Source organism: Neolamprologus brichardi, chromosome 3, assembly GCF_056152115.1.
Source record: "Neolamprologus brichardi isolate AB-2024 chromosome 3, ASM5615211v1, whole genome shotgun sequence".
NCBI classification, from domain to species: Eukaryota; Metazoa; Chordata; class Actinopteri; order Cichliformes; family Cichlidae; genus Neolamprologus; species Neolamprologus brichardi.
The window spans coordinates 16,505,012-16,527,100 of record NC_142106.1 but is presented as its reverse complement, the minus strand read 5'-3'; the positions used below and the strand labels follow the sequence as shown (position 1 = coordinate 16,527,100).

The 22,089-nt window shown below is 38.3% G+C and overlaps 1 protein-coding gene and 1 pseudogene across 3 annotated transcripts; both read left to right on the top strand.

Annotated features, from left to right (window-relative positions):
* Positions 1-1,304: 1,304 nt before the first annotated feature.
* Positions 1,305-2,876, top strand: LOC148103628 (serine protease FAM111A-like; annotated as a pseudogene).
* Positions 2,877-19,568: 16,692 nt separating this feature from the next.
* LOC102793616 (ladderlectin-like) lies at positions 19,569-21,416 on the top strand. Of its 3 annotated transcripts, none has more exons than XM_035914739.2 (7): positions 19,569-19,646; positions 19,718-19,795; positions 19,919-19,945; positions 20,193-20,308; positions 20,443-20,577; positions 20,692-20,803; positions 21,129-21,416. In XM_035914739.2, exons 2-7 carry the CDS (start codon positions 19,735-19,737, stop codon positions 21,197-21,199), a joined length of 522 nt encoding a protein of 173 aa, XP_035770632.2. In that variant the 5' UTR covers positions 19,569-19,646; positions 19,718-19,734; the 3' UTR covers positions 21,200-21,416. The 3 variants fall into 3 exon arrangements, with proteins under 3 accessions (XP_035770632.2, XP_035770633.2, XP_006806677.2); XM_035914740.2 differs by having other exon boundaries at positions 19,916-19,945; positions 20,196-20,308; XM_006806614.3 differs by having other exon boundaries at positions 19,916-19,945.
* The last annotated feature ends 673 nt before the right edge of the window (positions 21,417-22,089 follow it).

Genomic DNA, 22,089 nt, shown 5'->3' with positions numbered 1-22,089 from the left:
GATAAGTGAAGCAGAGGGAGCCTGACCATGCGTCACACATTTGACGAGTTGGGAGTGAGAACGTGTTGAATAAAAAGGTTATTTGACGTATGATGGTTCTTTAAAGAACCATGAAGACATCTGAAGAACCATTTAAGAACCATAATTTTTCTGAGAGTACCGGTGAGAATGACGTTGCTAGCTGGCAGTTTTTTAAAGCGATGTTGAAATTTCCACATTCAGACACTTCAAATGCTTCAGTTGCTGTCCGCTCAGCACAGCATCAGCACCACGGAAATACACGGATACATCCGTAGACTCGAGACAGAATTCACAATGCGTTTTCTGGACTTTCAGGTGTATGGACCAATGTTTTCTTTTCTAATCAAACCCGAAAGGTTTAATGAGCAGCTGGATTTGTCTCGCATTAACTGGCTAGACACAGAGGACATCGGAATGCAGCTGATTGAACTGAAAAGCTCGACTCTGTGGGGGTCAAAGTCTTTTTAGAACTACGAGCGCAGCTGGAATCCATAGCTGTGCGGAGCTTCCAAATGTGTTTTGCCAGAATCTGGCGGGTCCTTCAGCTGGAACAAGTCACGTCGGGGCAGTATATCCACGCACCAATCAGAGAACAGGTATAGAGCTGGATCCAGTATACACCTCAAAATGCTGCAGGGCTAACATGGCTGGTACCACCAAGGCACGGCTAGTGAGGCTTCTGAAAGCCTGCTTCAGGTATGCTTTTATCAACACCTGACAAGGTGTGGCCAATTAGCACCAGCTGAACACACTGAGCAGATTAGAGGCTGCAGGGGGATGTAACTTCCATTTCCCCACTGATTTCCTGCAGGACCCACATGAACATCAGTTCAGAGCAATGTTCTCTTTAATTTTTAATGTGTCTGTCCTGCTCACATCTCCAATGGTTGTACACGTTGTCATTAACGTGGCTTCACTCCACATCAGCCACGCCGCTTTGCTAGCTAAAACACCGGTGTCGGCACATTAGGACGCTGTCATAGCCTGTCAACAACGTTGATTAGCTGCGTATATATGAATGTGAATCGCATTATCGGCTGGACTATGGGATAAGGTGGCATCGTTCTAATCCCATACAGGAGCAGCCAGTCACTCACTGACTAACACTGCGAAACAGAATTGTTGAAGTTTTAATTTCAATTTCAGATCAGGTTAGATTTTTTACAACGCAGAGACCGTGCCAGCAGTGCGCACGTGCACAGCTTAGAGGGAACATTGGTTCAGAGTGAAGTTTAGTTCTGATGAGATATACACCATTGACTGTGTTCAAACCTGCACAGAAGATGGTTAAGCGTGCAGATGTAAACGTTAGCATTCAGATGGGTACAGGAGATGACGAATCAATTATTCCAACACATTTTCTGTTTTCTTGTGTTGGGGATCATGAGGTTCTGACCATTTCATGTAAAACAGAAAAGGTAAAATTGGCTAGGTCCAAGATTCCAAAATAGTACATCCAAGAGATGCCTATTCTGTCTTTTACATTGATACAAAGGAAGGACTAAATGCCAAAAAAATAAGCTTTTTAAAAGGTATCAGGTTCAGGTATCTCTGTGTTTACGGAGAGAAGGGGATAACTGTGGTGGAGGCTCTAAAGAGAGATGGCCGCTTCACTGATGACCTGGGCTACTTTGAGCTGGTCAACATCAATGACAAATGTAAGACTGAGTGTACACACATACACACACAAAATTAATAATCTGGAAAATAAGAAATTCCAGACATGTCTTCCACGAGGAGCAAATACTGAAGCAAAAGATTTAAATCAACAGGCTGACCATGTCCAACTCAAACAGCAAAAACCAAAACAAGCATCAAATAATGCACAAGGAAAGACAGAAATATGATTAATCTTAAATGTAGCACAGTGGACAGGAATCAGTCTAAAAGAGCAACCAAAAAAAGCAGCAGCAGCATTGAGAACCTTTATGAACTACTGCGTGCCCAGTGTCCACCTCTGAAACAACACATGGAAAGTAGATTCCTTGGGAATTCTTCACAGAAAGCATTTAACCTGAGGAAGGAGAACTTTGGAAAGATCCAGGAGTCTTTTAGTGAAATTCACAAAGTCAGTAAGCTGCTAGAGTTGATCAAGTCAGTTTGTCTTATTAAACCCGATTCTTTTATCCCCAGTACTGAACAGAGAAAACCCGAATCAGTGTGGTCAAAGCTCAAAAAATAATCTTTATTCTACATTTCCGGAAACAGAGAGCTGCAGACGCTAGCAAGCATCAACAGGTCTAAAAGCATTAGAAGCTAAATTTGTATATATAGTTCTCTTATACGTCACACACAGTTTTGATCAAAACAACTCTGCAGTGCACCCTGCCTAGTTTCACTTTCTGTCTGCACCTCTTCTCTGCAAAAGCATACAGTTTCCTGTCAGTACTTTTGGCACTGACAATGGCGTTCTCCTATACTGGCCTCTATAAATCAACAGAAACAGAAAATAAGCACTAACAATATATATTTATTTCGTAACAGTCTCATAACTGGTTCCTCTATAAAGCAGGGCACAGGCTTTGTCCTTTTTGACAACTATGTCTTGACGAATGCCCACTTATTCAAATACTAGATTAAATCAAAATTACCTAATTATCATGAACCCGTAAACGTTACTGCTGTCTTTAACTTTGAAAAACAAGACGAGAAGAACAAGATTAATGCCAAGGTGTTTTTTTGGCAACAGTAAGTTAGATTATGCCATACTTGAGCTAGAAACAGAGAGCCAGGTTCCACCAGGGCTCCTCAAGAGATTTGGACCTGTACCTTCAGATGGTGCAGCCTGTGTTGTTGGACACCCAGGAGGAAGAGTGAAAAAAAAAAGAATCCTAAATGTATCATCAGGGCTCTAGACTAACTTTTTGCCACGGTTGCACTGGCACAAAAGTTAGGCGCACTCAAATATTTCAACCGCATCGCTTAACACCACAATTTTACATGTGGACATTTTTAGGTGGGAAATTGCAGTCCATACAAATAATATTTATTTCTAAATCATTAACTAACAATCTTGTGCTTAAAGTGCTTTGGCAATCTTTGGCAATATTGTAGAAAATGTTAAACTTAATCATCATCTTGGCCTCCTCTGATAACCTGTTTGGCCTGGCTTTTTATAGCAGATAACCTTAAAAATATTCTGCAATATTCTGTAATTTTGCATAATTTTAAAAAGTTTAAATTTCTTCAGTATTGAACAGCAGAAATTAGGCTCTGTTGTCCGAGGTCATTTAAGTGAAAAAAAAAAAGAAAAGAAAAGAAAAAGACAGCGGCCGACAGCGCTGTAAACAATGGTAGACTGGTGGGTAATAAGAAACAGATTTGAGACGGGAAACTGTTCTTGAAGTACAGAGAGAGAGAGAGAGATGTGCATGAAGTGTGATTTTATCGTGGTGGAAGCAAAACAGCAAAAGGGAATTCATGACGACATTTATCAAATGTGAAGCGTAGTTTGCTGCTTCTTTTGCTGCTGGCTCGGTAAATTTTGGTTGGATAGAGACAAAATCTGCAGCTCAGAATCAGCGCAAAAACGACGTAAACACAGAGCGGACCCGACGCATCAGAATCGGTGAGCTCCGACAGCGTGTCCGTCTATTTGCCATCGGGTGAGAGAGCCGAGAAAGACAAAGCTGATTCTGATGTGTCGGGTCCACTCTGTCTTTACGTCTTTGTGTGGCGTCCGTGTACCTGCTCTCATTTGCTGTTTGGTGGTTGTTGAAATAGTTTTGTGAGCTTTAATCTGAGAATCTGGCGTTTCTGGCAAAACACAGTTATATTTAAAAGTCAATTCAGGATTTAATGAATCGATATGGCTTTATTCAAGCTACTCACCTCTCTCTATACACCTGCATTTCAAATTGACAACGGCCAATCAGAGAGGTCCCGCCCCTGACTATCTCTGATTGGTTTAGTCCACGATAGTTTGCACAGAACACTTTTGTTCTGTGCAAACACAGAACAAAAGTGACTGGGAAGATGATCTTAGTGCTCTAGTAGGGGTGTATAATCTAAGTAGCTCAATGAGGTAGCTTGGAGATGTATTGTTAATAATTCGGAAGGTGAGCAGCAGGATTTTGAATTAAATGTGATACTAACCAATCAACCTGATCTCACTAACTATGGTGGTGCAGTGCTTAGCACTGTTGCCTCACCACTTTCAAATCCACCACCTGGCACAGATAACGTGTGTGGTGTTTGCATGTTCTGTCTGGGTACTCCAGCTTCCTCCCAAAGTTCACAAACATGCAGTTAGAGGGGGTAACTCATACAACCTGCAATTTGTAAACACCAATCAAAAACACTGCTGCCTGTCAAAGCACAGATTAAGAAACAATAGTCGAGGAAATAAAGGATTTTACTCTAATTCTGCGCATAAAATAGCTTGTTGTAGCCTGTCTAAGGTGACTCTATTCCTTCCATACGATCATGTGAAACAGAATGTACTCCTTATTTCAATTCTAAGGTTTTACCTATGAGGACATAAAGAATCATCCCACAGTTTTGAGGTTAGTGTTAGCATGGGGGATGATATTGAGTAATTACTCTGCACACAGAGAACAATCAATATAAAATCCCCATTTCTGTAAACTCCCTAGTCAATAAAAATACTGCTACCCCTCATCCTCCTAGTACCACAACTGTGGTATTATTTTGAATTACTTTACTTTAAATTAGAGAAGCAGAGCTATTGCAGGGGGGGCGCGGTATAAAAAGGGTAAAAAAAAAAAGGGGGAAGGGGGGGGGACATTTTTCTTTGTAAAGCAAAGGGGGGCCTAGCAAAAAAAGTTTGGGAACCAATGCCCTAACTCATCTTTATCTAAAAATGAAATTAAAGTATGCCATCCATACTTTTTATGGGTAAAGTGATGCTGAGTGTTAAAAGAGAGTTTATCTACATGTGTTTTTGCTCATAATTAAATTATCTCTGATTTTAATCAAAAGTATAATTAAATATGATGTGTAATAATAATACTAATCACACTCAATACTTTAATTAGTATATCAGTCTAACCGATATGATGAATACGAAAGTAGTTGTCTGTTTGTGCTAAAAATAACTGTGGGTGAGGGGAAATTGAGAAAAAAAATTGAATATATTTTGCAAACACAGGAAAAAAGTACTGCTATGTAACAGAGTTAAAAAGAAATCATGTTGGAGTCAGAGTATGGAGGGTGCTGAGTGCCAAAATGTTGGCAGCAGGAACCGACAAAAAGGCTCCTGACTAGATATTTAGTTTTTTATTTAAAGTTTACCTACAGGCCATACAGAGAGTCACAGTAACTTTGTTTAAGATAAACAGTTGGTTTTTATACACCACAGCGATAAAACAGTTCAACCTCAGATTTGAACACATTTAGATAAATTTGGAATTTATGTAACTATAATGAACTTTCATTTCTTTAATTTTCTCTTAGGTTTTCCACACGCACCTTTCTGTTCTCAATGTTTTCAAAGACCTTAGCATCAATTGGACGAACCTGGCCACGACAAGACTCTTTCCTAAGGTACAGTTTGGTGTTACTGTTTGGGACATTACCAAGGACAGTGGTCATTAACCCCGGAAATGTTGCAGGGGCATTTTTTCCTCCCAAATACCAGTATACTGCAATACAGCTCCTTGTGAGCTCCTGTTTCTAAAATATATATTTTAACTATCCAGGCACATGTAATATCATGGCTCCAGTTCCTGGCTCCTATCTAGACTGGCAACATAATCACTATTTCTGGGTCCTCCCAAAAGAGGACTGAAGTAAGGCCAATTAGTGTTAATTCAAATTATGAATTAAATTAGTCAAGAACAGTAGTCTTTGGCTTAATGCTTAACTGCATATTTACCTATCACAATGAATAGACATGTCTGCAACTACATAGTTCATACTGTCTTGAACCTGGCTGTTTGATTGGCTCATTGGCAACACTATTTCTACTACATTATTTTCACTTAGATTTCTGTTCCATTAAGTAGAAGATATATAGTTTGTTACTTTACCTGCATGATAACTTGCAGTATCAGTATTTGGGCACATGATGGGGCCGTTGATGTTGCATGACTTTTTAATTTTGGGGGAAAAATATATTTCACCCTATTTTAGGGGAACTTTAGGGTCGTTAATAATATATCAATCATAAAATCTGACACCAGTGCAGTTTTCTTTAGAAAAGGTTTAAGTATTGCATTTTTAAAACACTGAGACAGAGGCAGTAGGCAATGAAAATTTTACAGTATAGGGGAACTGCAGACCAACAATCAGAGGTACATCTTTCACAAATTAGTGGAAGTGGTGTTGATTTGACAGGTGGAGGAATTCAGGTGGTATGTTATCTTATGTAATTCTTTAATTGTGAAATAAAAAAAAAACATAGACAGCTCAGGGTTCAGTACAGGTGAAGGAATTTGTCGTTCTTTTTTGTATTTCTTCCATTTTTCCACTTTCAAGAAATAGTTAAACCGTTCACATTTGTCAGTGGATGTTTCCTTTGGATTGCTGAAGGACTGATCACCAAAAGATACCTTTGGGTTTTAGCAGTTTAAGATTAATTTAGGCCAATATCAGTTTTTTTCCCCAAATCATCATAAGAGTTTTTATCATTAGAATAGAATAGAATAATCCTTTATTATCCCATGGATGAGAAATTTCGGTGTTACAGAGCTCTTACAGCAAGGGAAAATATAATATATAAGAGGAAGACACAAGGTGGTCCTATAAACATAAGCAACCAAAGTTCATATATACAAGTATATACAGGTAACAATGTACAGAAGCCACATTAAGCCACATGATGTCATTAAGTTCCTTTTTTTAAGCAGAAACAATTTAGAAATTTTCAAAGACGTTGTTAGTAGATCCTGAGATAGTTTCTGAATAGGAAATTAAAACAAGTTATGGAAGTTCAGCAGTTCACAGCTGTTTTGAATCATCTTAGGGTGACTGGTACAGTCATTTGTGTTACGTACAGCTGAATTGAATTAAATTGGTTTGAATTTAATTGATATAGGAAAGGACATGTAATAATACTTATTGTGACACTAAAGCATTAAATACCATCTAAAAGCTGACAGTGTTTGACACACAAATGGACATGCATTAAATCTGACACCAGTGTAACGTTCGCATAGACTCTCAAGGACCAGACATTTTACTCTTACCACAGTTTATTGTGGTCGTACAATTTACTGAGGGCAGTTGCTGGGTAGAATCCTAACTCGAAATTTTGAGTTACTTTTCTCAAAATTTTGAATTAATAAGTCAAAATTTCAAGTTATCCTTGTCAAAATTTTGAGTTAATGAGTCGAAATTTTGAGAAAATAACTAGAAATTTTGATTTATGGATTTTTTTTTTTGTGGCGGAAATGGGCTTCCGTATATATCTGTAGCTGGCTCTAAATCGGTGGTTGGTGATGGAAGTGGCTCTGATGCAGCTAGTTAGCTGCAGTAGCTGCTGATAATCACAGCGCTATCAGCTACCAGTAAAAATAATAGAAGAAACAGGAGGAAAGCCCATTTCTGTCTTAGTGTATTTGCACCGCTATGAGTTTTTGTGGTCTTCTTTTGCAGTTGGTTCAGTGAATTTTGGTGATAGGAAGCTAACTAGCCTTTGTTTAGCTGGTTATATGAAGTCTGGAGAATTTCTGGTTCGGTTTTGTTTGTTTAGTGGACTTTTGTGCATTTATGTAAGTGCTCTGTTAATCATTGCATGTTTTCGCAGTGTTTGGTGGTTGTAGAAAAGGTTTATATGAGCATTTAGTGGAGATTCTAAGGTTTCTGTACATACTACACATGCTGATGTTTGCATAAAAGGCTTGACTCCATGGAGGGTTTCATAACATTACATAACGCTTGAGCCCCATTGCCCCCAGTACTGGGGGTAAGAGACATGCTGTTGTTTACACGAGCACTTTTTAAGAGTTCTTGGCTTCCAAGTCATGGGAGCCAGTCTTTTTGGCTTTACCAAAGACCTCTGCATATAGCAAGTTATGCAAAGTGATCCACAGCGATTTCTACATTACAATTGGTCTTGAAGCAAAATAATTTTGGTTTCTTTACTTCATTGGCACATCTTGAGGTAGTCTCATCTGCAATATAAATAGGGCTATAATGTTAAACGTAGCATTTATAGAATTTTACTACAGTTTACAACTAGATTTCAAAATATATTGCATGTATAAATTAATTTGGCTAGTCTGACTTAACGTGCTAACCATGTCATTTTAAATACAGGAAAATATTTTAAACTTTGCATTTTACATTGGTATCAAACTCATTTTGAGTTAACTCACCTTCCAAACTGTTTTGGAAATCTGGTGGCCTGACAACAGTGCCACCTGCAGGAAGCTTCTTTCTATCTGATGGCTTTTGTCCTGAGACCTGATACCTTTTAGTCTAATGGTGTTTTTCCTGAGACTTTTTAGTCAAATCCCTTTATTCTGAGGTCTGATGGGTTTTTTTTGTTTTCAGATAAACATGATGCAATTTTGTCTATGGTCTGGAGTCTGAGGTTGTTTAATCTGATGTTTGACGATGTTTTTCTGAGACCTTAGGATGTCCTTAAATGCACGCCATACTTTTGGCATTTCATATATTTTAAATATAGGGTTCTTTGGGACCTGGAATGTTAATGTGCCTGTTTATTAAGCACTTTAGGCCAACTTCTGTTGTTTAAATGTTCCATAGAATATAAATAAAATAGACATGACAGTCAACACCAAAAGTTCAGATGTTTTTCATAGTGCTGCTAAAAATGTCTTTTTTAATTTCATATAAAAATAATTGTTTAACACAATTAATGTTGAGCATGGGCAACATACTGAACTTAGAGGATATAAGTCCATTTTAATCCATGTATGTAAACTACATTTTATAACCACATTTGAAAAATGCTTGATTTGTTATCTCTGCTGAATAACACATTTATTTATGAAGGTATTTGGATTTCTTATGAACCCTGAGTGTTTTATTTGGTATATTTAAAAAAAAAATTGAAAACAATTGTCATGTAGACCTGATGCTTGGTGGATCTTTCTTTATTTTATGTTTTCTTGACCATACAACACATACAGACACATGCAGATAACCAAGTAAAGAATGGCCAAACTCATTTTCATGGTTAGCATCGGCATTTTGGAGAAGCAACAACTTTTCAAACATTGTTCAAAACTGAAGTTCATGCATTATTTCACAAGCCTTGTGGATTTCAAAACACATCAGTGTTTGTTAAAACCTCACCAACCTTGCTAAAACATAAATATTTCCTGGTTCTGTTCAAACCGTTCTACAGCTCTTCTTCCATTTGACCTTTAGGTCAAAATCCCCAAACTACTTCATGTAGGAAAACACAAGCACCAAACTATACTTACATTTCCAGATCTAAGGGAAAATAAATAAAGAAAAATAAAATGAAACACATACATACACATTTATGAAAGCATCAAATTTAAAAATATTTAAAGGTCTTTTTTTCTTTTAGAACATGTTGTTTTGTGTACACTTTGGTCACGTAAGGATATGTAATCAACTTTTGTGTAAACAGGTTATATTTAAAGTATTTACTGTTCTCAAAAGTCAAACTAGGTTAAAAAAAAAGAAGTGCACATCTAAGCCTGTGACTGGCAGATAAAGACATTATCATCGTATCATCAATTAGCCAACAGCCTTACTCATATTCTGAAGAAGGAAAGTCTTTCAAAACTGAAGTTCAAACATTATTTCACAAGATGCATGGTTTACTGCCTAACCCAGTATGCCCAATTGTGTCTACCATGTGCAATATTTTTGAATTCTGATCGGTATGTAACTTTAATTTCTCCTTCATCTTTAAAACTCTGCAAAAATGAAAAAAATAATTGTACAGCTTTAAAAAACAAACAAACAACCAATTAAATTTAATTACATTAGTCAGAAAACTGTCTCATACTGCAATACATTTAATGACATTTCTCTCATAAGAACTTGAGGTACAAAGTATTGATGGAGTTTATTTTTAAATAAAAGTAAAACTTAAATAAAGAAAATAACACTGATGAACAAGTATCTGTCAAGTGTTGCTGTGGGAGCTGATTATTGTGGACCTAAATCTGAAAGACCGGAGCATTCCCATTCCCAACATGTAACATACATACGATTTCTCATGGCCTATCTTTATGAGACGCAAGGATTCTTGATTGAATTGAATAGATGGCTTTCTATGCGTTTCACTTTCTATTATCTTTGCTGCTTTCTATTGCAGCCCTAACCATAACCTTAACCATAACCCTAACTTTAACCTTGTTAGGTTGATTTTCATGTCACATGGAAAACACATTTATAGCTTCATTCCAACCCGCTCTCATGCCTCAGAACGTGTAACATACTGATGATTTGTTGCATACCCACATAGCAAAACTGGTATGGCTTAGATCTGGCCCACACAACGTGCTTATACATGGCCCACATAGCGCAAAGAATGACGTCCCTTTGGTGGCCCAGATCAGGTTTGCCAGAGGTAGCGCACACATGGGCCAGCGCAAGGCCAGTTACAGAGACACTGGTGGTACTGTGCTGGCCCATGTGTGGATTACCTCTGGCAAACCTGATTTGGGCCACCAAAAGACATCAGTGTTGGATTAGCTGAAGGCTTTCAGGGAGGTTTTAGGACATCCTGATAATAATGAATTACAGTAGTCAAGCTTAGAAGTACATGATACAGAATATTTCTAACTTTAGAGATGTTGTGCAAATGGAAGAACACAGTCTTATATATTTGTTTAATATGTGCATTGAAGGACATATCCTGGTCAAAAATGAATCCAAGGTCAGTGTTACTGGAGGCCAAGGTAATGCCATCTAGAAAAAAAATCTGGTTAGATACCATATTTTTAAGATTTTCAGGGCCGAGTACAATAACCTCAGTTTTATCTGAATTTAGAAGCAGAAAATTAGAAACCCCAAAATATCTATACCTGCAATGCTATCCATACTTCGCCAATTTGGCCAGTTTTCAGGATACAAGCTCAACCTATATAAAAGTGAATTATTTCCTGTGGATGGAGGGACACCAGTGTATGACTATACTACCCTCCCCTTTAAAATAGCAGGAAATCAATTTCCATATCTAGGTGTAACAATTACAAGGAAGCATAATTGTCTCTTCAATGCGAACCTCCTTCCTCTTTTAAATAATACAAAAAACATCTAGCACAGTGGTCGCCTCTCTATTCACCTCTTTGGTGGGATGAATCAACTCAGTCAAAATGAATATACTTCTTAAATTTTTGTATCTCTTCCAATTGTTACCAATATTTATCTCCAAATCCTTCTTTGATTCCTTGGACTCAATTATCTGATCTTATATATGGAGAGGTAAACACCCTCGATTGAACAAGGCTCAACTGCAAAAACCCAAGAGTCATGGAGGCCTGGCACTGCCTAACTTTCGATATTACTATTGGGCAGCAAAAGTGCGCTACATTATATCTTGGTTTTACTTCCAAATCAAAGGTAATTGCCCGTCCTGGGTGCTCATGGAGCTGAACTCAACCACAGGCTCTTCTGTCCTGGCCCTGATTGGATCTTCACTCCCCCTTCCCCCGAACAAGACAATCGATAATCCAGTTGTCTGGCACACGGTGAGAGAGTGGGCTCAGATGAGGAGGCATTTTGGATTAACAGGCTTCTCCCTTCGGAGTCCAATTTTCTCCAACCCTTTTTTCAGCCATCATTATCTGATCCTACATTTCGAGATTGTCATGACAGGGGCATTACTGTGTTTCAGTGATCTGTTTTTTGACAGCTTTCTGAAAAGTTTAATCTCCCACATACACATCTTTTCAGATATCTGCAGATCAGACAATTCCTCCAATCTCAGATTCCAAACTTCCCAGTAGCACCAGCTGCAAGCCCAGGGGATATGCTCCTTACTCTAGTTCCAACACATAAAGGGTTTATCTCTCTTATCTATGACAGGCTGGTGAGCATGAACGGTTCTTCGATAGATCGGATTAAAACGGCCTGGGAACAAGATTTAAATCGGTCATTGTCTATGGATACATTGGACTTAATACTCAAGTTAGTTAACTCCACATCCCTATGTGCCCACCACTGTCTTTTACAATTTAAGGTTGTGCATAGGTTCCATCTCTCCAAAGTTAAACTATCTCGTATGTATCCGAATGTTGACCCTACTTGTGATAAGTGTGGGAGTGCAGAGGCATCCCTTATCCATATGTTCTGGGTATGCCCTAGCCTTGAAGGATTCTGGAGAGATATATTTCAAACCTTGTCCCTAATTCTCGGATCCTAATCCATTAGTTGCGCTTTTTGGCACCACTGGGGAGGCTGATGCATGGTTGACCTCGTCACAGCGTTCTGCTTTGTCCTGTTGAATCTGCAATGTTTTGTGTCTGTGTTTTGTTTCTGTTTTGTTTCTTTTTTTTTCTTGCTTTGTTTGTTCCTACTTGGCCAAACTTTGTTTGTTGGTTTGTTTTTTCCTACTTGGCCTGATGGATAGGGGTAATAAGTGGTATGGCTAGGGGGTAAACTGATCAAAGCAATTATAAGATATGTGAGTGTGTCATTAATATGTATTCTAGTATTTCAGTTTAAACAATCACTGTGAAAATTACGTGTTTGTTGTTTAATAATTCAGCATGTATCTGTTTTTCTTTATTGCTTCAATTCAATAAAAATATCTGTTAGGAAAAAAAAAAACGGTGTTTTGTATGTTACATTAAACATGATTAGCTGTTACCCTGGTAACACTGCTAAATTTGAACATTCAAAGACCTGTTTAGGCCTGTCAACATCATTACTGTCAAGTTTGAAAAGTGAGGGTACAATTATTTTCTTGATCAATAAATACACCAATTATTCTATCGATTTAATGTCAGAACCAGAATTTTCTAGAGCAGAGAGCTCTTCTTCCATTTGACCATAAGATCAAAATCCCCCAAGTTTTTTTTCTTCCTGTTTTCAAATGTCAAATTTTACCCTTTTTGACATTTGAGAGCAATACGTGAGAATGGATGATATGGATGATAAAGTGCAAAAGAACTGAGGCTAAAACCACATGTCAGACCTCATCAAGTCATTGTCATAGAGGAAGTGGAAATAATGGTTCGCTGCCTTTCTATGTCTTGTTTCATTGCCTCAGTGAACTACAGCCTTGGCCTGTAAGTAGATGTCAGCTTCTTCATGAGTCCTACAAGCAAACCAAGTCTGATCGGACTTTTTTAAGCTTTCTTCACCTCAATCAAACAAAAACCTCAATCAAAACAGTCTGCTCTGACTTTGATCTCATCGTCATTGAGTGATTTTTAATCACACTCTGTCTATGCTCTCAACCAGGAAAAATGTGATTACTGACAAAATTTTGAACTACCTGAACCAATTAAACTACCCCTTAAATTACATGATTCATTTAGGTGCGTGTGTGTGAATAAAATGTGTGACAACATTAATACAACAGAGCCTCCAGTTTTTAAATAAACATAGTGCTGTTAACAGCAGATGATGATTTATGGTTGTCATACTTCAGCATGGAGCTACACTAACACTGCGATTTCACGCAGAAATCAAACAGAAATCAAACAAACAGTTGGAGCTCTAACTAGACAAACTCGGTAACTCATTACCACACTTAAACACACACATGCAAAAAAACACACTATCACAAATCATTTCTACCTGTCAGAACTCCTTTTTTGCCTCCTATTAATATCAGAAAGCCTTCCAGGAAAAGAGAGTACAGGCAATTTTATTGTATGTCTTAGTTTAGATTAGATTTTTTAAATAAAATTTTAAGTATTGAAGTATTTATTTTTTTGTCTGAGTACTCAATTATTCAGTGGAATAATCAATAGAATACTCAATTGCAAAAATAATTGGTAGTGGAAGCCCTATAATGATTATTAGTTAAGCCAAGCTGTCTTAATCATGTATAGACTTTGTAGAAATGTCGACGAGTTACATGGTAACTTTCACATCTGAAAACAGGAAAAGGGAAAAATAAAAGAATAAAAATTATTTCAGTACAGGGATGAAATGACAAAAAATGCTAATGATTATTTAAAAGCAGTACAAAATGCCTGAGAGCCTTAGTGAAGTTATTTCCAGTATAACTGAAATTCTACTTGATGCCTTGTTTTGCTCCACTTTAGTAGAGGCATTTTCCCCTAAATGGATTAAGGAAGAATGCAAAGTGAAGCATAAAAATTCACCAGAATGCACAAAATTAGTTGTTAAAATCTATCAGAATCATAATTTCACCTTGGAGGTTTTCAGTCCGTAGACAACAAAGGAGGAACAAGCTCGGTAAAAGTTATGCTTTTAATACAGCAAAGTGGTCTCTGCCTATCTCACAGTTTAGGCAAGCATTACATCTCAGTACGAATATATTTAATAGGTACTGTTAAGGTTTACAGAAAAAAATGGCTCTAATGCAGTAACTGTACAAAATTTGAACTGTTTATTATAAAAGTTATGCAATGTGTGGAGCACAGTTGGTCCAGAGATCAGAGTATACTTAGGAGAGGGTGTGCTAGTAGATCCACATTTTATCCAGGAGGTAAATCCAGAAAGACAGTCAAATAAAAGTATCTGGGAACCAAGAGTCAGAGATGCCTTTTTCACAAATTATACAAGCACTTAGTTGTACTTGTATTTGTAGACATGTTAAAATGAAATCAAAGCATATGCATGATTACGGCAGTATAAATTATATATAGACTTAAGGTGCATTTTACTGCTTTTAAATGTCATAATGGTTCAAATATAAACCACTTTTACAGTACGTGAGTATTACCATGCAAAGCATAAAAGTAGAGCATATCTTCGTGGCAGCTAAACTCATTATCAAGGAATCATCAATTAGCCAACAGCCTGAGTAACACTCTGAAGAAGGAAGAGCTTTCAAAACTGAAGTTAAGAAATTATTTCACAAGAATTATATTTCATGCCATGTAAACAAATGTTTGTGAATGCCTGATCACTGTTAAAATTACTTCATCTTTGATCCTTAAAAGAGTGAAATGGAAAAGCTGCTAAAATAAAACTTTTCTGTTTTAATCTTAGAGAAACTACTTTTATAACCACATTTGAATAAAATATTTAATTTGTTATCTGGCTGAATAATACATTCATCCGTGAATTCATTTGGACTTCTGGATCAATGCCTATGTTGGGATCATGCCATATAAAGACAGACAAATTGATTTGTAGTTGTATGCTTTTTATGTCAACATAAAGACAAAGGGGTCCTAAAAGGAGTTGCAGTGGTGAAATAAATGATAAAGTGTGCATATCAGACCTAGAAAGTCATTCTCATAGAGGAAGTGTTAAAATGGCCTTGCTGAGTCACAGCCTGCTTGGCTCTTAGGTACCTGTCAGCTGCTTTATGAGTCCTATACTCCAACCTGACACCTGAATAAGGTTGAAATTTGATGATGGTGTTGTGCTTTGATATCATGGTGAAAGTGAACTGACCATAATTGTAAATTCAATTCAATAAAAACTTTATTGATCCCGAAGGTTGGCCCCGAAGGAAATTGGGTTAAGGCTGCCGGCCTTGTCAGCGCCATCTTCCCCTTGTGACCATACAGACATTACACAAACATCACATGGGGAAGACAGGTCAGAGAGGTATAACAATGGAAGATGCACAACATGAGGAAAGACGAGGAGAAAAAAAGAACTCCCTAAATGGTGATAGCGGCTTGTCCGTCTCTTTTAGTTGAGCTACTTTAATAAAACTCTTTAATTTACCCTCATGCCTTTTTGTCTCCTTTTTCTGACCCGGACACTTTTTGTTACCTCCCCCTCACCGCCTAGACCCCTCAGGGGAACGTGGGGGCTCGTCCGGGATTAGTTTAGCCTTTTACTAGGCCTGGCAACCTTGTCAGTTTGAGAACCACGACTGACTTTTCTCAAAGCAGGCCCTTTTTGCGTTGAGTGGGCTTTCTGTTTGAGTGCCAGTTTGACACAATTGGCAACCACATGGCCAGGCTTGTGACAGAAGAAACACAGTTTGGGCCTAGATCTTAAAACCATAACTGCATTTGCCTTGTTAGCTGGCCCACTCTTGCCTGTCCAGGATGCGCTATGGTGCAGATGGATATCATGTCCTACAGCACTTGCTTTATGAGTCAGCTTAAACTCATCTGCCAGGGTGGTAGCTTGCTGTAAAGTTGAAGCCCTCTGTTCACTTACATAACAAGCAATAGACTCAGGAACAGAGTTTTTAAAGTCCTCCACCAGCAGGACTTTAAAAACACACTCACCTGACAGTGAGTGTAGGCAAAAGTCAACAATCTTCGGTCAACGCGGGTGGCCTTGGATGAGGGGGGAGAGCAACAACAAGTCCTGTTATCTAAGGGAGAATTTTGTTATTCCCATCAGCTTTTGCCTTGAGCATCCAGCTGGCGCCAGGGGGGCCGCATGAGATGAAGATTGTAGTTGTATTGGTTAGTGCGAACAAACTGCATCCAATTTTACAGTTGGTCTAATGTCCGTCACTGGTCACCAGGTCTCTCAATCCCCGTTGCAAAGCCATGAGCTTCTTCAAGATCTTATCCATATTGCTTTCAATAAACACAGTCTGAGTGCTCACAGCCCTGCCCATCGTCTATCATGTCGGCCAGCCTTATGGGATTTTGAACAGCTGTAGCCACTTCTTGTTCTTTGATGAGCCAGGTCCGAGCCAGCTCCCATCAGCCAAAACTCTGTTATCGTGGTTCCGAATTGGTAGATGTTGTTCAATGTCCTCCATCGAGAGTGTTGCCAGACACATGACGCAATCGACCATCGAGTATCCGGCAGCAAACGTCTCCAAAGGACAATCGGGCTCTCCCAAGTCCCGGCTTCTCATCGAGAAGAGGTTTTCAATTCGTTAAGCGACCAATTAATCAAATCAATAATTCTTCTTTAGGTTTATAGAGAACACGTCTGGGAGTCTCTCTGAGGGTTAGAGTTTCCAAAGCCTCAGGTATGGACAGCTTGCTGTACTTCTTAGGCACGTTCTTTGGTGCACCTTTCTGCAGCTTTGATAGCTGGCTAACCTCCCTCCATGCCACCTTGAGCTTAGTCTCCAGTCTCCTTCTCCATGGAGGGTACTGCTTTGTGGATGATGATATATTCTCACACTGATCTGTGATGGTATCATCCACCCACTCCTCCTGGATTCACATCTTCATCATCATCTTTATCAACCCTCACAATATTACACCTTCATCCGCTTCATGTTCAGGAGCCTAATTTTCTCCATGGGTTATGGTGGGATGTTGAGTGCTGAAGTCAAACAGATCTCAGAAATTAAAGACTGATTCATTTATATTTTATATTTATGAGAAGCAGATAGTGCATCCATTATTCTCCTTATAGGCTTGGGCTATTCATAGATTTGCTATGATACTCTGAGCATTTCTTCTGTTTTCACTCCTGATGCTTTTATATGCATATCCTTAACTTTTGTCCTCTCTGTCCTCAGTTTGTCTTTTGTTCTTTTCTCTTCGTGCACATCCCTCTGTGCTCACCTCCCACCCAAACAGCCATGTTAAATGGAAGACATGAGAAGCCAAGCAGGAAAGATAAGGGAGGGAGAGGGAGAAGGAGAAAATGTGACCGCCTCCGTCAAGAGCCAAGAAATATGTGGCATGATCGGTTAGCCAACCAACTTGATAACATTCTGAAGAAGTAGCAGCTTTCAAAACATCCTTTAAGAACAGACAGAACTCACAGACTCTGCTCATCTGGAAGCTCTGTAGATTCTCCGGTTTGTTCTCTGCAGGTCTGGGATAAGTGTCAGCAGTGTTGGGGAATAACAGAATACATGTACCGCCATTACGTATTTAAAATACAAAATATGAGTAACTGTATTCCGTTACAGTTACCGTTTAAAAAGGTGGTATTTAGAATACAGTTACTTTGTTGAAATAAATGGATTACACGGCGGTACTTCCCTGTTTCATATTGTCACCAATCAGGCCTGTTTGGGTTTTGTTTGACAGCTACGTTCTGTTGTTCCAGGCGGCAGCGTTATGGTTGCCATGGTTACAGGGTGACGCTCTCTCTCTGCGTGTTTCCTGGGTGAGAGAGGCCTTTTTATTGTTGTTGTGCTAAGCTAATAGGCAGAATGCTACAGGTATAGCTCTAAAGAACGTAGCATCATGGGCAGTGTAGTCCGTGCTGCAGGGAGAATGGACTGCCATACACGTTATGTGTCTGTGAGCGAGGGAGGGAGAAAAAGGAAAAGTACGAGCTGTCATCGAGCAAAAACGGGAGCTGGAAGCATGTAAATATAATAATAACCACTGCGAGCCTGACACAGAACTCGACCTATTAGCCAGAGGTCCCTTTACTACGGTTCGGAGCCGCGAACCTTCAGTAACAGTAATAAATCACAGCAATAGTACATTTACGTAGTTGTAAACAGCATGATAATATATTAAGTAATCCAAAGTATTCAGAATACATTACTCTCATTGAGTAACGTAACAGAATACGTTACAGAATACATTTTGGGGCATGTATTCTGTATTCTGTAATGGAATACATTTTAAAAGTAACCTTCCCAACACTGAGTGTCAGGAAACTCAACATTTAGGATTCGGGCTTCTTAGTAGGACACACAGTTTCTTCTGATGCCCTGGGCAGGACATAGGGACATACAAATGACTCTGAAGGCTGAGGTTAAAGGAATGGCCCAAAAACACTCCTCACCCTTGGAGCAGGGAGAAGTGAAGGGTGCTCAGTCTCTAGGGAGGTGAGCTTAGTAAAAGAAAATATAGTCTTTGAATCTCGAAAAAGGGAGCAAGGTGCACAGCATCAGAATCCTGGAGCTGTGTAGGACATACAGTGTAGGACGTATGGGGCTGCCTGTTTTGCTATCAGGTTTAACACTTCCTCATTTGGGAAGCTGGAAGTGATGGCAGCGATGAGCAAGCAGACTGCAACATAGATGATTCCAGGGGTGAAGCAGTGATGAAAGTAATTAAATCGAACAAGAACAGAAGCAATTCTAAATATTTAAATATTGGCTAACCAAGTAATGCATAACCTGCAGGAACACAACATAATGAAAAAAAAAATACAAACAGGCCACAGGAAAGATAATAATAAATAAGAAAGAAGCTGACAACCCCACGCACCAAAGAGACGAGGAACAAAACCTAAACATTCGGAGTCTGTTTGTGGAAGCATGAGCAGAGAAGCCCCTACCTCCCCCTCACTAGCTGCCTCATCTAGATTTTCCAAGGGAAGACCAAAGCATCATGACTTTAACATGGTTGCTATTTTTTGTTTCTTAAGAGACATATTCAATCCTAATTAAATACATCAAATGTTTCGTTGTACTCTAGGGAACCGCTTTATGAACGAGTCAATAAGTAAAATTAAGTGGTCAGCCGAAAGGAGAAGAGGTCAGTATGAGGCAATTATTTTGGTGAAGAAAGAAAGAGATGCTGTGAAAGTCTGACCAGCATGAATCACATGACACGTGTCGGTTTTTCAAAGTTAGTTCCTAGTTTTGAAGCACCAAAGAAGCAGTACATAAGCACTGATCTTAGAGCTGTTCAGCACCTTCTCATTGGAAGGCTGGAGCTACGAGTCGGTGCTGAGAAGAAATCTGTTTTACAAATATTCAACGTATACTCCAAAAGGTCTGCTACAAAATCTATTCTGTCTTTTTTTTTTAATTGAATGATGTCTTGATGTCTTCTGTTTTTCACAGACATACTTTACATTGCAATGAAGCTGGTGACTGTGTCTGCACTTCTTTGTGCAATGATCACTCTGATCGTTGCTGCTGGTGAGTGTTGCAGTCTAACGTACATAATGTGCATATGTGTGAACTAATCATACAAATAACAGTATGAATATAATTGTCAACTTTGACGGTTAAATGTTTTACTTTGTCCTGCTCTTCCAGAAGAAGGTGCGAAAGAGGAAAGGTCATCAGGTTGGTCAACATTTTCAGGATTTTCACTGAAATTAATCACATTTCTGTGACGCTGAACAGAAGAGCATCACATCAATATCCTGCTTATGTGCAGTTAAATCTTCAGCACAAAGTTGTTTTGAGGCCCTGGAGAGAAAATATTTCCAGAAATGTTACATATAACCAATATGTTAAAATACACCAACAAATATGTACACTTTAAAAATCCTTAATTACTTTTACTCAAGTATTATTTCCTTGTCATCAGAAGAACATCTTGTTGAGAAGAGAGGGTGGCTGTGGTACAGCCATCACGGTTGGTATAAGTATGGCAAGAGATACTACCGCTATTTTCCCTATCGTTTGGATTGGGCTCATGCTCAGGTAGAAACAGTGATTTGGATTTTTTCATTTGTCCCATCTCCGTTAATTCCCTTTAATATTTTATAAAGTCCAGCTTGGTTAAATCGCTTTTTATTTTCTTTGAAATTTCTGGTGTCTGTTGATCTGCACTACAGAGATACTGTCAGTCTATGCGTGCAAACCTGGCATCTGTACGCAACCTCAGAGAGTACCGGGTGATTCAAAGAGTCATATATCGTGCCACTCACGGTTACCCAACTACATGGATTGGAGGCTCTGACGCTCAGAGGGTATATTACTGATCATGAAACAAAGGCTTGCATATCAAGCATTTTACTTTGATAATATTCTATTTATGTACATAGTTTTAAATGCATTATTGTCCATTTTGTTTTGTTTTATAGGAGCGTTATTGGTTTTGGGCCGATGGAACTCCTTTCAGTTTTACGTACTGGTGTCGTGGAGAGCCTAACAATGTTCGCCGCAGAGAGCACTGCCTGCACATGAACTTTTCAAGTAAGTATATGAATAAAGTGTAATGCTGATGTTCTGGGTATCCAGACTTGTTTGGTGTGTCAAATACTTACACTGGTTGTTTCAGTTCAAAATAACAGTATCTTTCAGTTAATATTACATAACAAATCATTGTGGTATTTCATTAAATATGAATATATATGTATATATCAAATGATATCTATATATTTATGTATTTATATATGTTGTGAAACTATAGTCAAAAGGTGGTTTGCTGTCATAAAAAACGAAATCTTATCCTCAGTACAAATAAGTATGTGTTCATGTTATCATGATTTCACTTAATGTTGGTTTTTGGTGCTTAAAGGATACAACTGCATGAACGATATCTACTGTCAATACCGATACCCATATGTCTGCGTCTGGAAAAGAAGATAATTCCTGGCATGATGGCATGGTTGACTGGACAAAGAAGCAAATGATCTCATATATCCCCCTTGAAAAATCCCATTTTACATCTTTACTTCTTTTTCTTTGCTGTAACGCTATATAAGGAACGACACGACAAGTGACATAAAGTGGAGTTTGGTTTTCTCTTTCAATAGGAGCAAACTGAATGTGCAATGGAAAGAATGCTTTTAGTAAATCTTTATTTTCCAGAATGAACTTTTTTCATCTTCATGATTAAAATCTCAAGCATTGAATCCAACTGGTCTGTGTGTCTGTTCCACATCTCACATATTTTGGGGTCTAATAACTAAAGTCTAAGACATCCACCTGCATCATTACATTTAAGAGCAATCACGTCTTCTGCTCTGCTCATCTGTGTCTTATGTGCATGAAAGCTTTATGGTAGAAAATGTGAACATGCATAATGATTGCTGTGAAATTTTAGCTTCATATACACTCAGAAAAATAAAGGTGCCAACTGGAACCAAAAGTGGTTCTTTAGACTGATGCCGTAGAAGAACCTTTTTTGGTGCCACACTGCAAATTTCTTGTAGCTTAACAAGATTTATTGTCTTAAATTTAGCCAGATTATCTTGTCCATCTTGTTTTGAACATTACAAGCTAGTTTCCAGTCTCATGTGTTAGATGATTAGACTTGTTTCAAGTATATATTACTTTTTTTTTCTTATTTAGTCTGTAAATCTAAAAATGAACCATTTCACATTTATTTCAAGCAAAAATAGCTTTTAGATAGAGTGTAAAACAAAAAATTATCTTAAAATAAGAAACATTCACCTTTTTCCTTGAAATAAGAAAGTCAATCATTGGAAGGTATATTTATACCTGAGACCTGTCACAGATGTATTTGTTACCATGTA

Excerpts from the sequence above, each read along its gene's own strand:
- LOC102793616 (XM_006806614.3), top strand. The coding sequence starts at position 19,735 with ATGAAGCTGGTGACTGTGTCTGCACTTCTTTGTGCAATGATCACTCTG. Across the intron at positions 20,309-20,442 it reads TGGATTGGGCTCATGCTCAG|AGATACTGTCAGTCTATGCG; the intron begins GTAGAAACAGTG and ends TCTGCACTACAG. Across the intron at positions 20,578-20,691 it reads GAGGCTCTGACGCTCAGAGG|GAGCGTTATTGGTTTTGGGC; the intron begins GTATATTACTGA and ends TTTGTTTTATAG.